At 46.9% G+C, this 12,701-nt stretch overlaps 6 protein-coding genes across 6 annotated transcripts; 1 reads left to right on the top strand and 5 right to left on the bottom strand.

The window, feature by feature from the left end:
• Positions 1-389: 389 nt before the first annotated feature.
• Positions 390-1,750, bottom strand: M431DRAFT_107036 (hypothetical protein; the record flags this gene model as incomplete). Its single annotated transcript, XM_024911631.1, has 4 exons — positions 390-437; positions 526-642; positions 700-1,557; positions 1,607-1,750. 4 exons carry the CDS (start codon positions 1,748-1,750, stop codon positions 390-392), a joined length of 1,167 nt encoding a protein of 388 aa, XP_024778834.1.
• A 694-nt stretch (positions 1,751-2,444) lies between these two features.
• M431DRAFT_504113 (hypothetical protein) lies at positions 2,445-4,799 on the bottom strand. Its single transcript, XM_024918414.1, has one exon. It carries the CDS (start codon positions 4,615-4,617, stop codon positions 2,491-2,493), a length of 2,127 nt encoding a protein of 708 aa, XP_024778833.1. The 5' UTR covers positions 4,618-4,799; the 3' UTR covers positions 2,445-2,490.
• A 1,362-nt stretch (positions 4,800-6,161) lies between these two features.
• On the top strand, positions 6,162-7,784 carry M431DRAFT_74799 (hypothetical protein; the record flags this gene model as incomplete). The annotated part of the gene is made up of 2 exons (XM_024922268.1): positions 6,162-6,980; positions 7,014-7,784. 2 exons carry the CDS (start codon positions 6,162-6,164, stop codon positions 7,782-7,784), a joined length of 1,590 nt encoding a protein of 529 aa, XP_024778832.1.
• M431DRAFT_504112 (hypothetical protein) lies at positions 7,735-9,595 on the bottom strand. Its single transcript, XM_024918413.1, has 2 exons — positions 8,394-9,595; positions 7,735-8,331 (listed from the first exon to the last, which is right to left on the bottom strand). The coding sequence occupies exons 1-2, from the start codon at positions 9,364-9,366 to the stop codon at positions 7,823-7,825; spliced, it is 1,482 nt and encodes a 493-aa protein (XP_024778831.1). The 5' UTR covers positions 9,367-9,595; the 3' UTR covers positions 7,735-7,822.
• Positions 9,474-9,868, bottom strand: M431DRAFT_295989 (hypothetical protein). Its single transcript, XM_024914125.1, has one exon. The coding sequence runs from the start codon at positions 9,807-9,809 to the stop codon at positions 9,582-9,584; it is 228 nt and encodes a 75-aa protein (XP_024778830.1). The 5' UTR covers positions 9,810-9,868; the 3' UTR covers positions 9,474-9,581.
• Positions 9,869-10,390: 522 nt separating this feature from the next.
• On the bottom strand, positions 10,391-12,389 carry M431DRAFT_76207 (hypothetical protein; the record flags this gene model as incomplete). The annotated part of the gene is made up of 9 exons (XM_024922439.1): positions 10,391-10,623; positions 10,679-10,744; positions 10,797-10,851; positions 10,907-11,494; positions 11,547-11,606; positions 11,669-11,874; positions 11,931-12,026; positions 12,082-12,118; positions 12,186-12,389. 9 exons carry the CDS (start codon positions 12,387-12,389, stop codon positions 10,391-10,393), a joined length of 1,545 nt encoding a protein of 514 aa, XP_024778829.1.
• Positions 12,390-12,701: the final 312 nt, after the last annotated feature.

Here is a 12,701-nt window from a genome sequence, read left to right as displayed (position 1 = left end):
GCTTCCGATCGTGAAGCGAGTGGCCCCCATTCGCTGGATTACAGCGCATCGGGGGATCTCCATTCACTGCACGATCGGGCCATTTTAGCGCTAACAGCGATGTGGCGATCTGCACACAATCGCACGGTCGCATACTCGGCACTCTCTTATCTTGGCTATCGATTAAAGCACGTGCTTGAGCGCGCATCTCCTGCTTTTTCTCGAAAGTTTAATCTTTAAGGAGGAGAGGGCATGTGATTCGTTCTCCAGGGCTTCAAGATTCCCTCTTTTTTTTTTTATTCTATGCAGACACTCGTACTGTGCGGCTTATAAATGTCATGAAGATGCCTAAGACTCAACACGTTGCTTTGTTCATCAATGGCTAGCTCGTCATCACTTTATACATGTATTTACTTAGAAGATGCCACGCTTTCCCACGACAAAACCGGTTTAATCACCTACATGCCAACGATTAGTCACTTTAAAATCATGGAATATGTATTCTCTTCCCCGTAGAGCTATGTACAATGAAAACATTCATCTTACCTTTCCAGTCTTCAGATCCTCCAAAGCTTGATCCAATTGTTCGGCTGGATAGACCTTGGACAGTTTGTCTACAGGAAATTTGCTCTGCTTGTATAGCTCAACAAGCCGCGGAATCATCTGTGCCGAAAGTGTCAGTTAGAGCTGCTTACATGTACCCAGGTTGATGTTTCATACCTCGTGAGGATTTGAAGATCCTTCAATAACGCCTACAATTTTCTTGCAGGAAGTCAACACGTCTAGTCCGTTGATCTTAATGTCAGCTTCTGGGGGTAGCGCGCCAACAAGAGCCAACGTTCCCCCATGGGCCAGCGCTTTCACTGATGCTTCTGCGAGAATGGCTATTCCTGTTGCCTCGACTATCATGTCAACGCCATCTGGGAAGATACTTCGGATGCCCTCGTTGATGTCCTGGAATGCTCTGGAGTTGATGGTATGAGTGGCTCCAAGGCTAATCGCCATTTGAAGCTTTTCATCAACAATATCGACAGCTATAATCTGCGCGACTCCAAGCGCTCGAGCCGCCATCAAAGCAGCAAATCCCACAGCACCCATACCAACGACTGCAATTGTGTCAGATTGCTTCGGTTGCAATGCATTAAATACCGTCCCTGCTCCAGTCAGATAGCCGCATGATAACGATGGCAAGCAGGAGAGGTTGTCTTCAAGACACAACCCGGCTTTCACTACAGAGCTCTCTGGAACTATCATCAACTTGCTCAAAGATGACTGTCCAAAAAATTGCGCAAATACCGGCGTCCCATCTGGAAGAGAGGCTGGCGAGTTCATTCCAGGACCATCCCGGCCGGTTCTGATGAAGTTGACCTCTGTCATACGGGTACAACTTCCAAGCTTCCCCTCTCGGCAATATCGACACTGTTGGCATGCATGGAACGATAGGATGACGATGTCACCAGGGAGTAAACTCCGATTAGAAACACTCAATCCAATTTTGCGCACCACTCCAACACCTTCGTGACCTAGAATGGCAGGATAGCCACCAACGGGCATGCCACCATGTTGAACTACGATATCCTAACGAAAATGAGTATACAGACGCGCGAAAATAGGCGGTAATACGGACCGTATGGCATAGGCCAGTATACAAGATCTCCACAAGAACCTCATGGCTCTGTATCTCGTCTAGTAAAATATCTTGGAGAACAAACGGGGCGCCTTTCTTCTCAACAACGTAAGCCTTTGTCGGAATGCTCTTGAGGTCATGCATATTGAGTCAAATGTGAAAATACGATATTGATTGGTCAATTCAATTCTTAAGACTGTAAAGCATTCCGAAACTCAAAAATTCGAGATGGCTTTATAAGAACATATTATAGGTGCTCTCAATAACGAATTAACTCATCATAATGCAAACAGGAGATCATTCACGTTACCCCGACATCTCCCACTGATATCATGAGACTGAACGGCAGTTCGGGTCGGGTGTTGCGTCAACAGGGACCGGTTACGGACGTCGGATACGATCTTGGGGTAACAGGGGTTTCACATGCGATCCAAGGCTTTGTCAAACGCGCTATCTTTGACTTATGCGCCCTTAACTTGCAAATTAAAAATCGTTTGGTGAATTAGCCGAGCGACCTAACTCTTTTCATGTACATACATGTAGATAGTTTAGATTCTGAGGTAGGCTTCGTAGTGATTTTTAACTAACTCAGCTGCGTGCATCTTTCAGTGGCTTATTGCGGACCGCCTACGGACCGAGCCAAATATTGGATCTAAGAAGGAAAACCGGCAGATATCTCGTGCTGAGATATACCTACACAATTCGATTAAATATGAATTACGCATGCTCCGTATTAATCTCTGGTATTTACCTCTGAATAGCTATATCTGGTCCATCACGCTAGATCTCGTGCAATTCATCACACCAAAAGAAGACAATTAGAAGATTGGCTAAGAAAGTCATTCTCAACTTAATTCTCGAGCTTTCTATTCCAAAGTTGTACACTATGCCGAGGAACTGGGCGTAATTACAAAAGATTCCGCCGACACACACCCATCCGTTGCTATAAGTCCGATACCTCCCGATGCATACTGACTATCGGCGATCTGTAATTCCACATTCCCAACACGAACTCGGATCAAGTCATCACAAGCCGTTAGTATCACTTTGTACTTTTGATCCAGCTCCCACGGAAACGCCTCGCTTGCGAGTTCAATTCTCCGTGCGTCCAGCGCCTTGACCAAGGTAATTCTCTTGTCCTCAGTGAAGAATACAGCGTAGTAGCGATTGAGACCTTGAACTCTTATGGCTACACCAGCCGGAGCACCAAATTTGATCATAAAGTTGGGAACCGTGATACTGTAGTTATCCCACTCTCGTGTACCGTAGGTGATAATGCCCTCACCCTGCCCTTGGGCAATGATGAATGATGATGTGCTGAAGTTATCGGCACCATTGACCCAGGCTCGACGCCAAAATTCGCATGGTTCCTGTAGGGGTTTACGAACTACCATGTTCGGCACACCTGTCCAGGAGAGGCTATCAAGCCAAACGGTACCTCTATAGGAAGTTGCCGTGCTGGGACTTAGGGCAATACCGATTTTCTGGATAGGCTGGCTATCCATTTCGTCCGGGATTGTCCAAGTCAATAAGGATTCTTCTCCCGGTTTCAGTGTAGCGGAAGGTCCATCCATTGTAACCAATTCGTCATTCCGACTGTATACTTTCAGTCTCAGCCCAACGACGACCTGACCATTTCCCTCGCTGCTGGCTCTTACTTTGGCTGTAATTGTCTGTCCAGGATACACCAGTGGTGATGCCATCAACTCATATGTCTTCATGTATAAAACCTCTTTGGGGGTAAAGGTTTGAGTAAAGACTTCAAGCTGGTCTTGTTCCTGGCCAAAGTTTTCCACATCGATGGCTAGTCCTGGACCATGCTGGCCGTCAACTCTTTGCTGCAGCGTAGCCGAGATGCTCTGCTGTGAACCAGACGGTCGTGAAAGTTGAAAACCCTGGGTGCTTCCTGGGAGGCTAAAATGGAATTGGGCACCACCCTTTGGAGGCTCAAGTGTTTTATAACCAGCCAGACGTCGGCCAATGTTTGCAATATCGTATGAGATGCGGACAGCATTGTTGATAGAGTACCCACCATCCGCGCTTGAGATGAGAGCACGATCTGCCAAAGGGCCTCGCCAGTCATACGGTCCCTGGAATGCAGAAAGTCCGAGCATCGTGGCAACAAGACAGCCCACGTTACCAGAGTTGCAATCCGTGTCCCAGCCGCAAGTATTAATAATGTGCATAGCCTCGTCGAAATCGGTACTGGCGTAGAGTACAGCCATTATCATAATGGCATGATTAGGAATGACGTGGCACACCCCATGAAACTTATCATACCCGTGTGAATCCTCTATCCGCTGGCGAGTCTTCATCCAATCTCCATCTTCTGCGACCCATTCTCGAACTTTGCCTATCACACGGGCAATGAGAGAATCTCTAGGAATGACAGAGAGGCCAACATCCAGAAGATGATTGATATCCTTTGATACAAAAGCTTCTGCTTCCATTGCAGCCCACAGCTGAGCCGCATATACAGACTCCCCGTCATGGCTTACTGAACCAGCAGCGCGCGCAAGTTTGGCTGCTAGTTGAGGATTGCCAGGAGCAACCAATGCCCAACCATCGATGAAGATCTGTGCGCCTATCTGTTCGGCGACGGTTTTGCCGTTTGTTTTGATAGAGCCGCTAAGTGGTGCAGGTATTCCTCGCTTCAAGTTCAAAAACGCTGTGTGTTCTGTTGACATGCCTCGGCCTCCCCACCAGAATATTGTTCGATGTTCAATAACATTATTCAACCATGTTTTGCCAATGTCTTCTGATGAGATATCGGGAGAATAGCCATGCTCCTCTAGTGCTCTGACGAACTGAAATGTGCCCGAGACATCGTCATCCGTGACAACAAGAGGATCGCCGACTTTTTCATGAACATAACCCCGAATGTGGCCAAGTTCTTCAATTATCCTCTGGTGTGTCCAGCCTTCAAAAGGTCGTCCGACATATACACCGATGAGCTTGCCGAGTACTCCAGCATAAACCCTCTCCAGGTAATCTTGTGGTATGTTCGACATGATAAGTGTAGCTCTCAAATGTAACTCTTTGGAAAGGTTTCAGGTCATCAACACATATAGCGTAAAGTACGCCTAAACTCCTTACTGCAACGGTCTTTCTCTCACACTTATGGCTTCAATAAACGCGAATAGAACACACTTAATTGCGAGAGCAAGCCGGGATCGGAGACCGGAGATCATCTTTGTCTCGGGACCGTCATCTCAAGAGCATGGCAGCGCCTTCTCCGCATTTAATGCTCGAGGCTTCCCCGCAGGCCCAATCTCCATGATTAATCCCGGGGAGAGGAGGGGCGCCAAACTGTATCCAATGAGGTGATGGACCGAAAGTTGTATTACCCAATTACCCCAGATTCGTCGTATTCTGGTGTGTCGTAGTCTGATACAACAAGAAATTAGATACAATGCTTCAATAAATTTCAATTGTCATGAGAGTCTCATGTTAATGTCGTTTTGGCTGAGGTTTCTGGTATCTTGATGTTGTAAAAATCCGACAGCCGTACATACTCTTTGCTAGGCTTTTGGTTTGTGATTCTTCTTGACAAAGGCGCTCTCTTGGTGGATTGTCCCATCAAGCTGGCGTCTTGTGAAACCGCTACATCAGACAGAATATGCAACTACTGTTCGTATTTTAACCCCTCAGCTGCTTGATCGGCACGCCATTGTGCACATGTGGGTTAGATTACATATCGATTAATTGACGAGAAGGTAGACTTTAGCCGAACTATGGTTCGATAGTCGTGTTTACACATTTCTCATCCCCACGGATATCGATCACGCAGCTCTTTCAAATACTAACTTGAACTTGATGACCCCCAACTTAGCTGCCGAAGTCATTACCGACTTGTAGTTGTTCACTTGTATCAAGTCCGACGGCGTGATGTCCGCTTTCATCAACGAACTAATGTGACGGTGGCATTTATACGCGTGGCAGGTGATACACCCACTGAGTGGGTATTCAGATACAGAGATAATGTTTATTTGCTACTGTAACTGAGTCAAACTGATGTAATTCTGTACATAAAATCACTGAGTAGATGAAAACGTCTTGGAATTACGATTACGCGTATATATCTGGATGAGATCTAGCATGAGGCTTCTCTGAATACCGAATGCATTCATCTATCGTATCTATACAAATCAAGGGCGACATGTAAGCACTTAATAACTGGTAAAAGCTTAATTGGCGTGCCATTTAACCAGCCGAATTTCCGTCCAATATCCAAGCCTTTGGCGATACCGGAACCCTTCTTCGGACCTGATTCCCGTAGCATAGATCTGAAGTTTTGCGGGGGGGGGGGGGTTTAGGCTTCCCCATGGGGAATCTGGGGAACCTCACATGGGATCATCTTCTCCGGCATTCCCATAGACTAATCTTTGTAGACTAAATCGGTATAGATGCAGGTAGACAGGGTACCATCCAAAACTTGGTATAAAACCTACAATATTCTACATGTGATACGCGAGAATTCTCCTCTCCATTCCTTGAACGGCCACTATCTCTTATGGAAGAACATTTTCAAGTATTTTTCATTGACTGAATCATCATGGCTGTCACACCGGAGCTTGAAGATACTCTCAATGAATACGTGGACATCGACCCAGCGGCAGCCATCGCGACAGACGATGAGCACTCATTGTCCATCAAAGAGGCTTTCAAGCGCTACCCGTCATCAGTGTTTTGGGCCATTGCCATGTCTCTGACCATTGTGATGGAAGGCTACGACACAATTCTCATTGGCAGCTTATTTGCGTACCCCTCATTTGTCGATAAATACGGCGTCTATGAGTCGAATCTAGGGCAGAAAAGCATCACTGGAGCTTGGCAGGCAGGACTCGTCAACGCTTCTTCTTGTGGTGCTATCATAGGCCTCGTCATCAACGGCTACGTGACGGAAAAATTCGGTCATCGTATTGTTACAATGATTGCTCTTGTTGTAATGTCGGCCTTCATCTTTATCACTTTCTTTGCTCCGTCCATCCAGGTTCTCACAGCTGGTCAAGTCTTGGTCGGCATCCCGTGGGGTATATTTGCGATAATGGGATCTGCATATTCCTCAGAAGTGTGTCCTTTGGCTCTGAGAGGCTATCTGACTTCTTTTGTCAATATTTGCTGGGTTATTGGCCAGTTTGTGGCTGCTGGAGTCCTTCAAGGTCTAGTTAACAATAACACGGTGTGGTCATTCAGGATTCCGTTCGCCATTCAATGGGCGTGGCCGATTCCTCTATTCATTCTTGCTCTTCTAGCTCCAGACTCGCCGTGGTGGCTTGTCCGCAAAGGTCGGCTGGCTGATGCAGAAAAGTCCATCCGCAAGCTGTCATCTGGATTGACAGATACGCAAGTCAAGCAGAAACTTGCCATGATGGTCCATACCGACAAGTTTGAAAAGGCAGTTCAGGCTGAGTCGAGCTATCGCGACTGTTTCAAGGGCACCAACCTTCGTCGAACTGAAATCGCCTGCATGATACTCTCAGCACAGACACTTCCTGGAGAGGCAATGTGTTACAGCGCATCTTATTTCTTCACTCAGGCAGGGCTACCCTCTGCTGATGCGTACAAACTAAACCTCGGAAGCATTGCGCTTGCATTCATCGCTACCTGCTTGTCATGGGTCCTCATGACTTTCTTTGGGCGTCGAACACTTTTAATCACTGGCCTGGGCCTCCTAACGCTGGACTTACTTGTCATCGGCTGCCTATCGTACGCGGCGGGATCATCAGCTCAATGGGCTCAATCAGCCCTTGCTATGCTTTGGCTGGGAATTTATTCGGCCACTCTTGGCCCTCAGTCATTTGCCTTGGCTGCTGAAATCTCTGCTACGCGTTTGCGATCGCAAACAATTTCTCTGGCTCGAAACGCTTACAACGTTGTAAACATTGTTGACAATACTGTGGAGTCTTATCTCATTAATCCCACGGAAGCCAATTTAAAAGGAAAGACGGCATTCTTCTGGTTCGGCCTTGGGGTCCTTACAACAACGTGGGCAGTATTCAGGCTCCCGGAGACCAAAAATCGGACATACGAAGAACTAGACGTATTATTCGAAAGACATGTTCCAGCATGGAAATTTTCGTCTGCTCAAATCGACGTTGTGGCAGAAACTGAGATTATACAGGCAGGCGAAAAGGGCGATAAAGCACAACAGATCGAGTTTGCAGAAGCAGTTTAAGATAGATTATTATACGACAAATATGTTGGGATTAGCTCTCAAGCACTCAGTGTCTCGGTCAGGTCTGGCGTATTCTTAGTAAACAGGTTCAAGGGATCAAGTCGGTCTTTAACTGCCTTGATGCGAGTCAGTCCCTGCGCTCCGTAATAGCCAAATCCGTCGCCCTTCAGGGGATGAGTGAAGTTGATGTAGCGAGTTGGCATAGCAAGTCCTGCTTTTGTAACATTTTCAATCAATCTGTATGCCCATGCTCTGGATTTCTCTAGCCCCTCTTGATCATTTGGGGGTGCTGATGCGAAGAACCCGAACATCAAATGCGGCTCACGGTTTGAAAAGACAGCGCTGTCCACGGCAGAGCCAGACGCACGTGTTCCAGCACCGTGACTGTCATGCATAATGATTATTGATGAAGGAGTTGGCATTGGCTCTGATATGATGCGCCCCAGCTCTTCTGACCAGCTGGGTACTGAAGCTGTCAGTCGAAAATGTATGAGATCGCCGTAAAGTGGAGGTTGGGGAATTGACACTAGAAATTGGTGAGGGGTTGCTATTCTTTTGTCAGTACTCCCTATAGAACCTATCGGGAATGGGTAGCAAACTTGAACTCACTCTCTGCGGCCGTATTGGCTATAACGGTTCCAAACTTGAGAACACGCTCAAGGTAATCTTTTGCTTCCTCGAGGTCGCTGCGGTCCTCCTCCAGAGCCCAGAAGAATAGAAAGGAAAATATAGCGCCGCCTCCAGTTGGATCGATGACAGCAACATCGCCCGCAAACTTGGGAGGTTTCTTCCATGCGTATAGTTCATTCAGTTGCCGGGCGATTTGAGGCGCTTCTGTCAACGGAAAGATGATATTCCCCGCCAAACAATCGGGGCGGCGGTACACACGAACACGAAGCGATGTGACCACTCCGAGAAGACCAGCGCCGCCACCACGAAGCGCCCACAGTAGATCGGGGTCAGAGCCGGCATCGTCTGTGTCCATGATTCTCCCATCTGCCAATACAACTCTTCCACCAAGGATGTTATCCACACCCAAACCCATTATACCGTTCAACGAGCTATAACCACCGCCACAAGCCCAACCAACGTAGCCAACCGCGGAAGAAAAGGCCGTGGGCGTCGTGAGGCCATGATCGTCTAGAAACTTGAGCAACTTCCCGCCTATCACACCTCCTTCAATAGTCGCTTCGCGCCTATCTGCAGAAAGGACTATCTTGTCCAGTGAGCGAACATCGAGCGAGACATCTTTAGGTCCAAAGGCAAGATTCCGGCCGCCTTGATCTACACCTGAGTTTCGAATAGCCAAAGCCAGGCCATTCTGCGAGATGTACCGCACCGTTGTGGAAACTTCCTTTTCATTTGTCGGGCGCACAGCAGCTACAGGGAGAGTCGTGACAGCTCTATCGTTGACTCTGTTTAGGCCCTCATAGTCCGCAGTGGATGCTGTGTAGATGTGGAGTTGGGGAATTTCGTGATGCAATCCAAGGAGGGCTGGTGCATCTTGTGCAATTATTGGCGCTGAAGAGAAGCCCGGGGGAGGTGCATCATGAAACTCGGGGCCAGCGGTGATGGATGCCATTGTTCAACGCAGATATGATGGACCGTAGAGAGAACGAGTTGTTTTCTTCAATGTTGAAACGATGTCTAGAGTTTTTGAGATATAGACAACCGGAATGACGAATGACGACACGTCGGTCTTTATACCACTTTGAAGGGACATAAAGAGTCGATATGAGCAGATATCAGGCGGTTACACGGCATTGAAAGGGCGTAAATAGTAGACACGATCAGATGTCAGCCAATATACCGCTTTGAAAGGGCGTCGATGCCCAAAACTTCGAGTACTATTGACACCAATTCCCCATTATAGTCTAGTATCAATAAGCTGACAACCAAACTATGCAGCCAAGCTCCGGAGATACAGAGAAGAAGCTGAGACAGATTCCGCCAATAAAACTTCCAGGTACGTAAGCAATTCTGCAATTGGTTAGAAAGGCTATCCTTGATTGCGAAATCTGCCATTAACTATGGAGTAGAAAGGTGTTAATGCGTTGTTTCTGCTGACTATAGTTGATTCCGAAATAGGCACAGCGAATTGGATGTTTTAGCGAGACAAGTTCCGAGGTCTATAATCCCTAACCAGCTATACAGCTCATACACGTGAGTTCAAAATTCGCTCAATTAGACAAGTTGATGTTCAAAATCCGAGGTACACGGCTAAATGTTTAATTATACTCCGTACAATGCTAACCAATGTCAAACGCCGCCACCAAAGCTTTGAAGGGGAGAATCTTACATGAGTCTTAAGCTAAACAATATGCTCTCGGATTTAACTTAAGGTTGAGGTGACAGGAAACCAATATTGTAACCTTCCGGACTTAACTTAAATTTGAGATGGCCGAAAACCAATATTGCAGCCTTCCGGATTTAACAAGAGCCGTCAACAGCGATTTTGATCACAAATCGCCTTCAAAACATAAATAGTAGTGAGTTTTTGTTCACGAGAAATGGAATGACATAAAGCGCTAGCGTTGGTGGCACAGATTCTCATTATTTCACTCCTAAAACTAGCAATATGCCTGTTATCTCAATACAAATATCATTTATAGAGAATAATTGAATTCCGGGTTCTCCTTATCCGTCATGTCAAGGAATTCTTGATTCTCAATCCTGTTATAAGACGGATCCGCCCGCAAGAGACTCTTTTTGAGATTCTGTCGACGATAGTACCACCAAATGAACACAAGATCCACAAGGCAGGCCGCCCAGCACACCAGGATGGTAATCTCGGCTGGTCGATACTCGGGTGCATCCGATGGGCGGAAGGTTTGGGGTCCTAGATAGAAGTCAATAAGAGTAAGCAATAAAACATTTGATGCACGGCTTTTTACCGATAATGTTTCCGACACAGTATGCAACTAGATACATTGCTGCTACGGTTGTCTTTTTAGTCCACCCTGTTCATGTATTAGCATGCAGATGAGAAGCTTCGGATACCATGAGACTCACCAGCGACATTGGTGGATATCAACGATAACAGCGCAACAAACGGAGTCGGGCTCGCCTAATAATCATCAGTCACCTGTTAAGAATCACCTTCATCTTGCCTGATTACTTACCTGAGTGAGATAGTATCCGGCCAGTCGACCAGCAGGCTTATCCAGTGGAATGGCAACAATCATAATCACTCCAATCATGGCCACGACAAGACCTGACATGCACACCAAGATACGGCTTCCCAGACGATCACCCAAATATCCGCAGAGCAACAGGGAGACAACCTCGACAGCTCCGCCAGGAGTTCCATAGAGTAGACTCTGCTGGGGCGTATAGCCAAATGAGACAATAAGTTGGCTGAAGAAGTTGGAGATGCCGCCGTTCGGAATGTCGGCGACGAGAGCATAGAAAACAAAACCCCAGATGGCGGGATCTAGCAGGGCTTCCTTGACTTGATACCACTTGAAGTGTTTGTTTCCAATTCCCTGCTCGTTAACCTTGATTCGTTGAATAGCCAATACTCGCTCTTCTTTGGTAAGGAATCTAGCGTTGAGCTGATTATCAGGCATGATGAAGAGGAAGATTATTCCAACGGTGCTGGTCAACACTCCGGTAAAGACGAAAATTGCCTTCCACGGGGCGATTGAGAAGCCATAGGTCGAGGCGCCGTGAGCGAAGCCATACGCTACCAAACCACCAAAGATCTGAGCCTATAATGGGATCAGCATTTTTTGCCTTGTCGAATGCGATAAGCCAACATACCCAGCCATTGAAACTGAACCAGATGCCGGTTCGAAGGCCTTGTTCCTTTTTAGTATACCACTAGAAAATAAAATTAGTACTTATCATTTTCTTGGATTGAGCGACTTGACATTATCACTTACTTGGGATACAAACAAAGCGAACCCAGGAGTCACAGCAGCCTCAAATATTCCCAAAAAGAGGCGAATGACAACAGCTCCTCCGAAATTCTCTGTAGTGGCAAAAAGAGAAAGGACAATTCCCCACATGATGATGTTGAAGGCGGAGTATTTGGCCAAAGGAAGTCGTTGCAATAGGCGATTTGTGGGAAATTCCCAACCAAGATACCCTTCATGTCGCATAAGTCAACTTGTTCCTCAAAAAGAAAGAAGATGGTCTGCTTACCGAAGTAGAACAAACTTGACAGCCACTGATAGTTATCGCCAACAAGTTTGAGGTCATCTTTCAGACCCATGATGCTCGCGTACGACAGTGTGGTTTCTATCAAAGGTCAGATGCTGCCTCCCGTTCTTCAAGCAAGGTAGGCAGGCATTACTATCAAGGTAGTTGAGGCCGTAAACAATACACATGAGCTGCGATATGTATGTAATTAATATACTGGTGTAAAATGAACTCCAGATATATGACACTGCTACTCACAGGCATGAGATTCCAGTCAATCTTGCGCAACAAACGCCGCTCCGTCTCCTCATCAATTTGCAAGGCGGCCGTATCCAAGCCGGCAACGGCATTGAGAGCTTCATCGGCATCAATCTCAACAATCTCTCCCTTCTCAGCTACCCCCAGCGTTGGGGTTTGCTCCAGGCCGAGATTCTCTTTCTTTTCCACCGTTTCACCAGTCATTTTGGAGCTTGCGATGAGGAGATGTAAAGAACATAGATTGGATTCCTACTACGGAAATTCGGAACTTAAGAGTAGAGAAGGGAAGGCCTATGAGAAGGTTGGCCGATCTATCCTACTTCCTATCTGATACATTGTCTTGCATCTGTGCCGAACCCCGCCCTCTCCTCACAGATACACCCCTGTACTTATCAAGGATGGTGGTTGATCTCGCAGCAAGAAGATAAGACATGGCAAGATGGGCTTTGCGTGCTACTGATAGATGCACAGCAAGTCACACGACAACGAATGGCAATCAGGCAATTAACGGTGGCA

Source organism: Trichoderma harzianum, assembly GCF_003025095.1.
Source record: "Trichoderma harzianum CBS 226.95 unplaced genomic scaffold M431scaffold_2, whole genome shotgun sequence".
In the NCBI taxonomy this organism is placed as follows: domain Eukaryota; kingdom Fungi; phylum Ascomycota; class Sordariomycetes; order Hypocreales; family Hypocreaceae; genus Trichoderma; species Trichoderma harzianum.
Note: the sequence above shows the minus strand (reverse complement) of the source record. Positions and strands in the feature narration are given on the sequence as shown.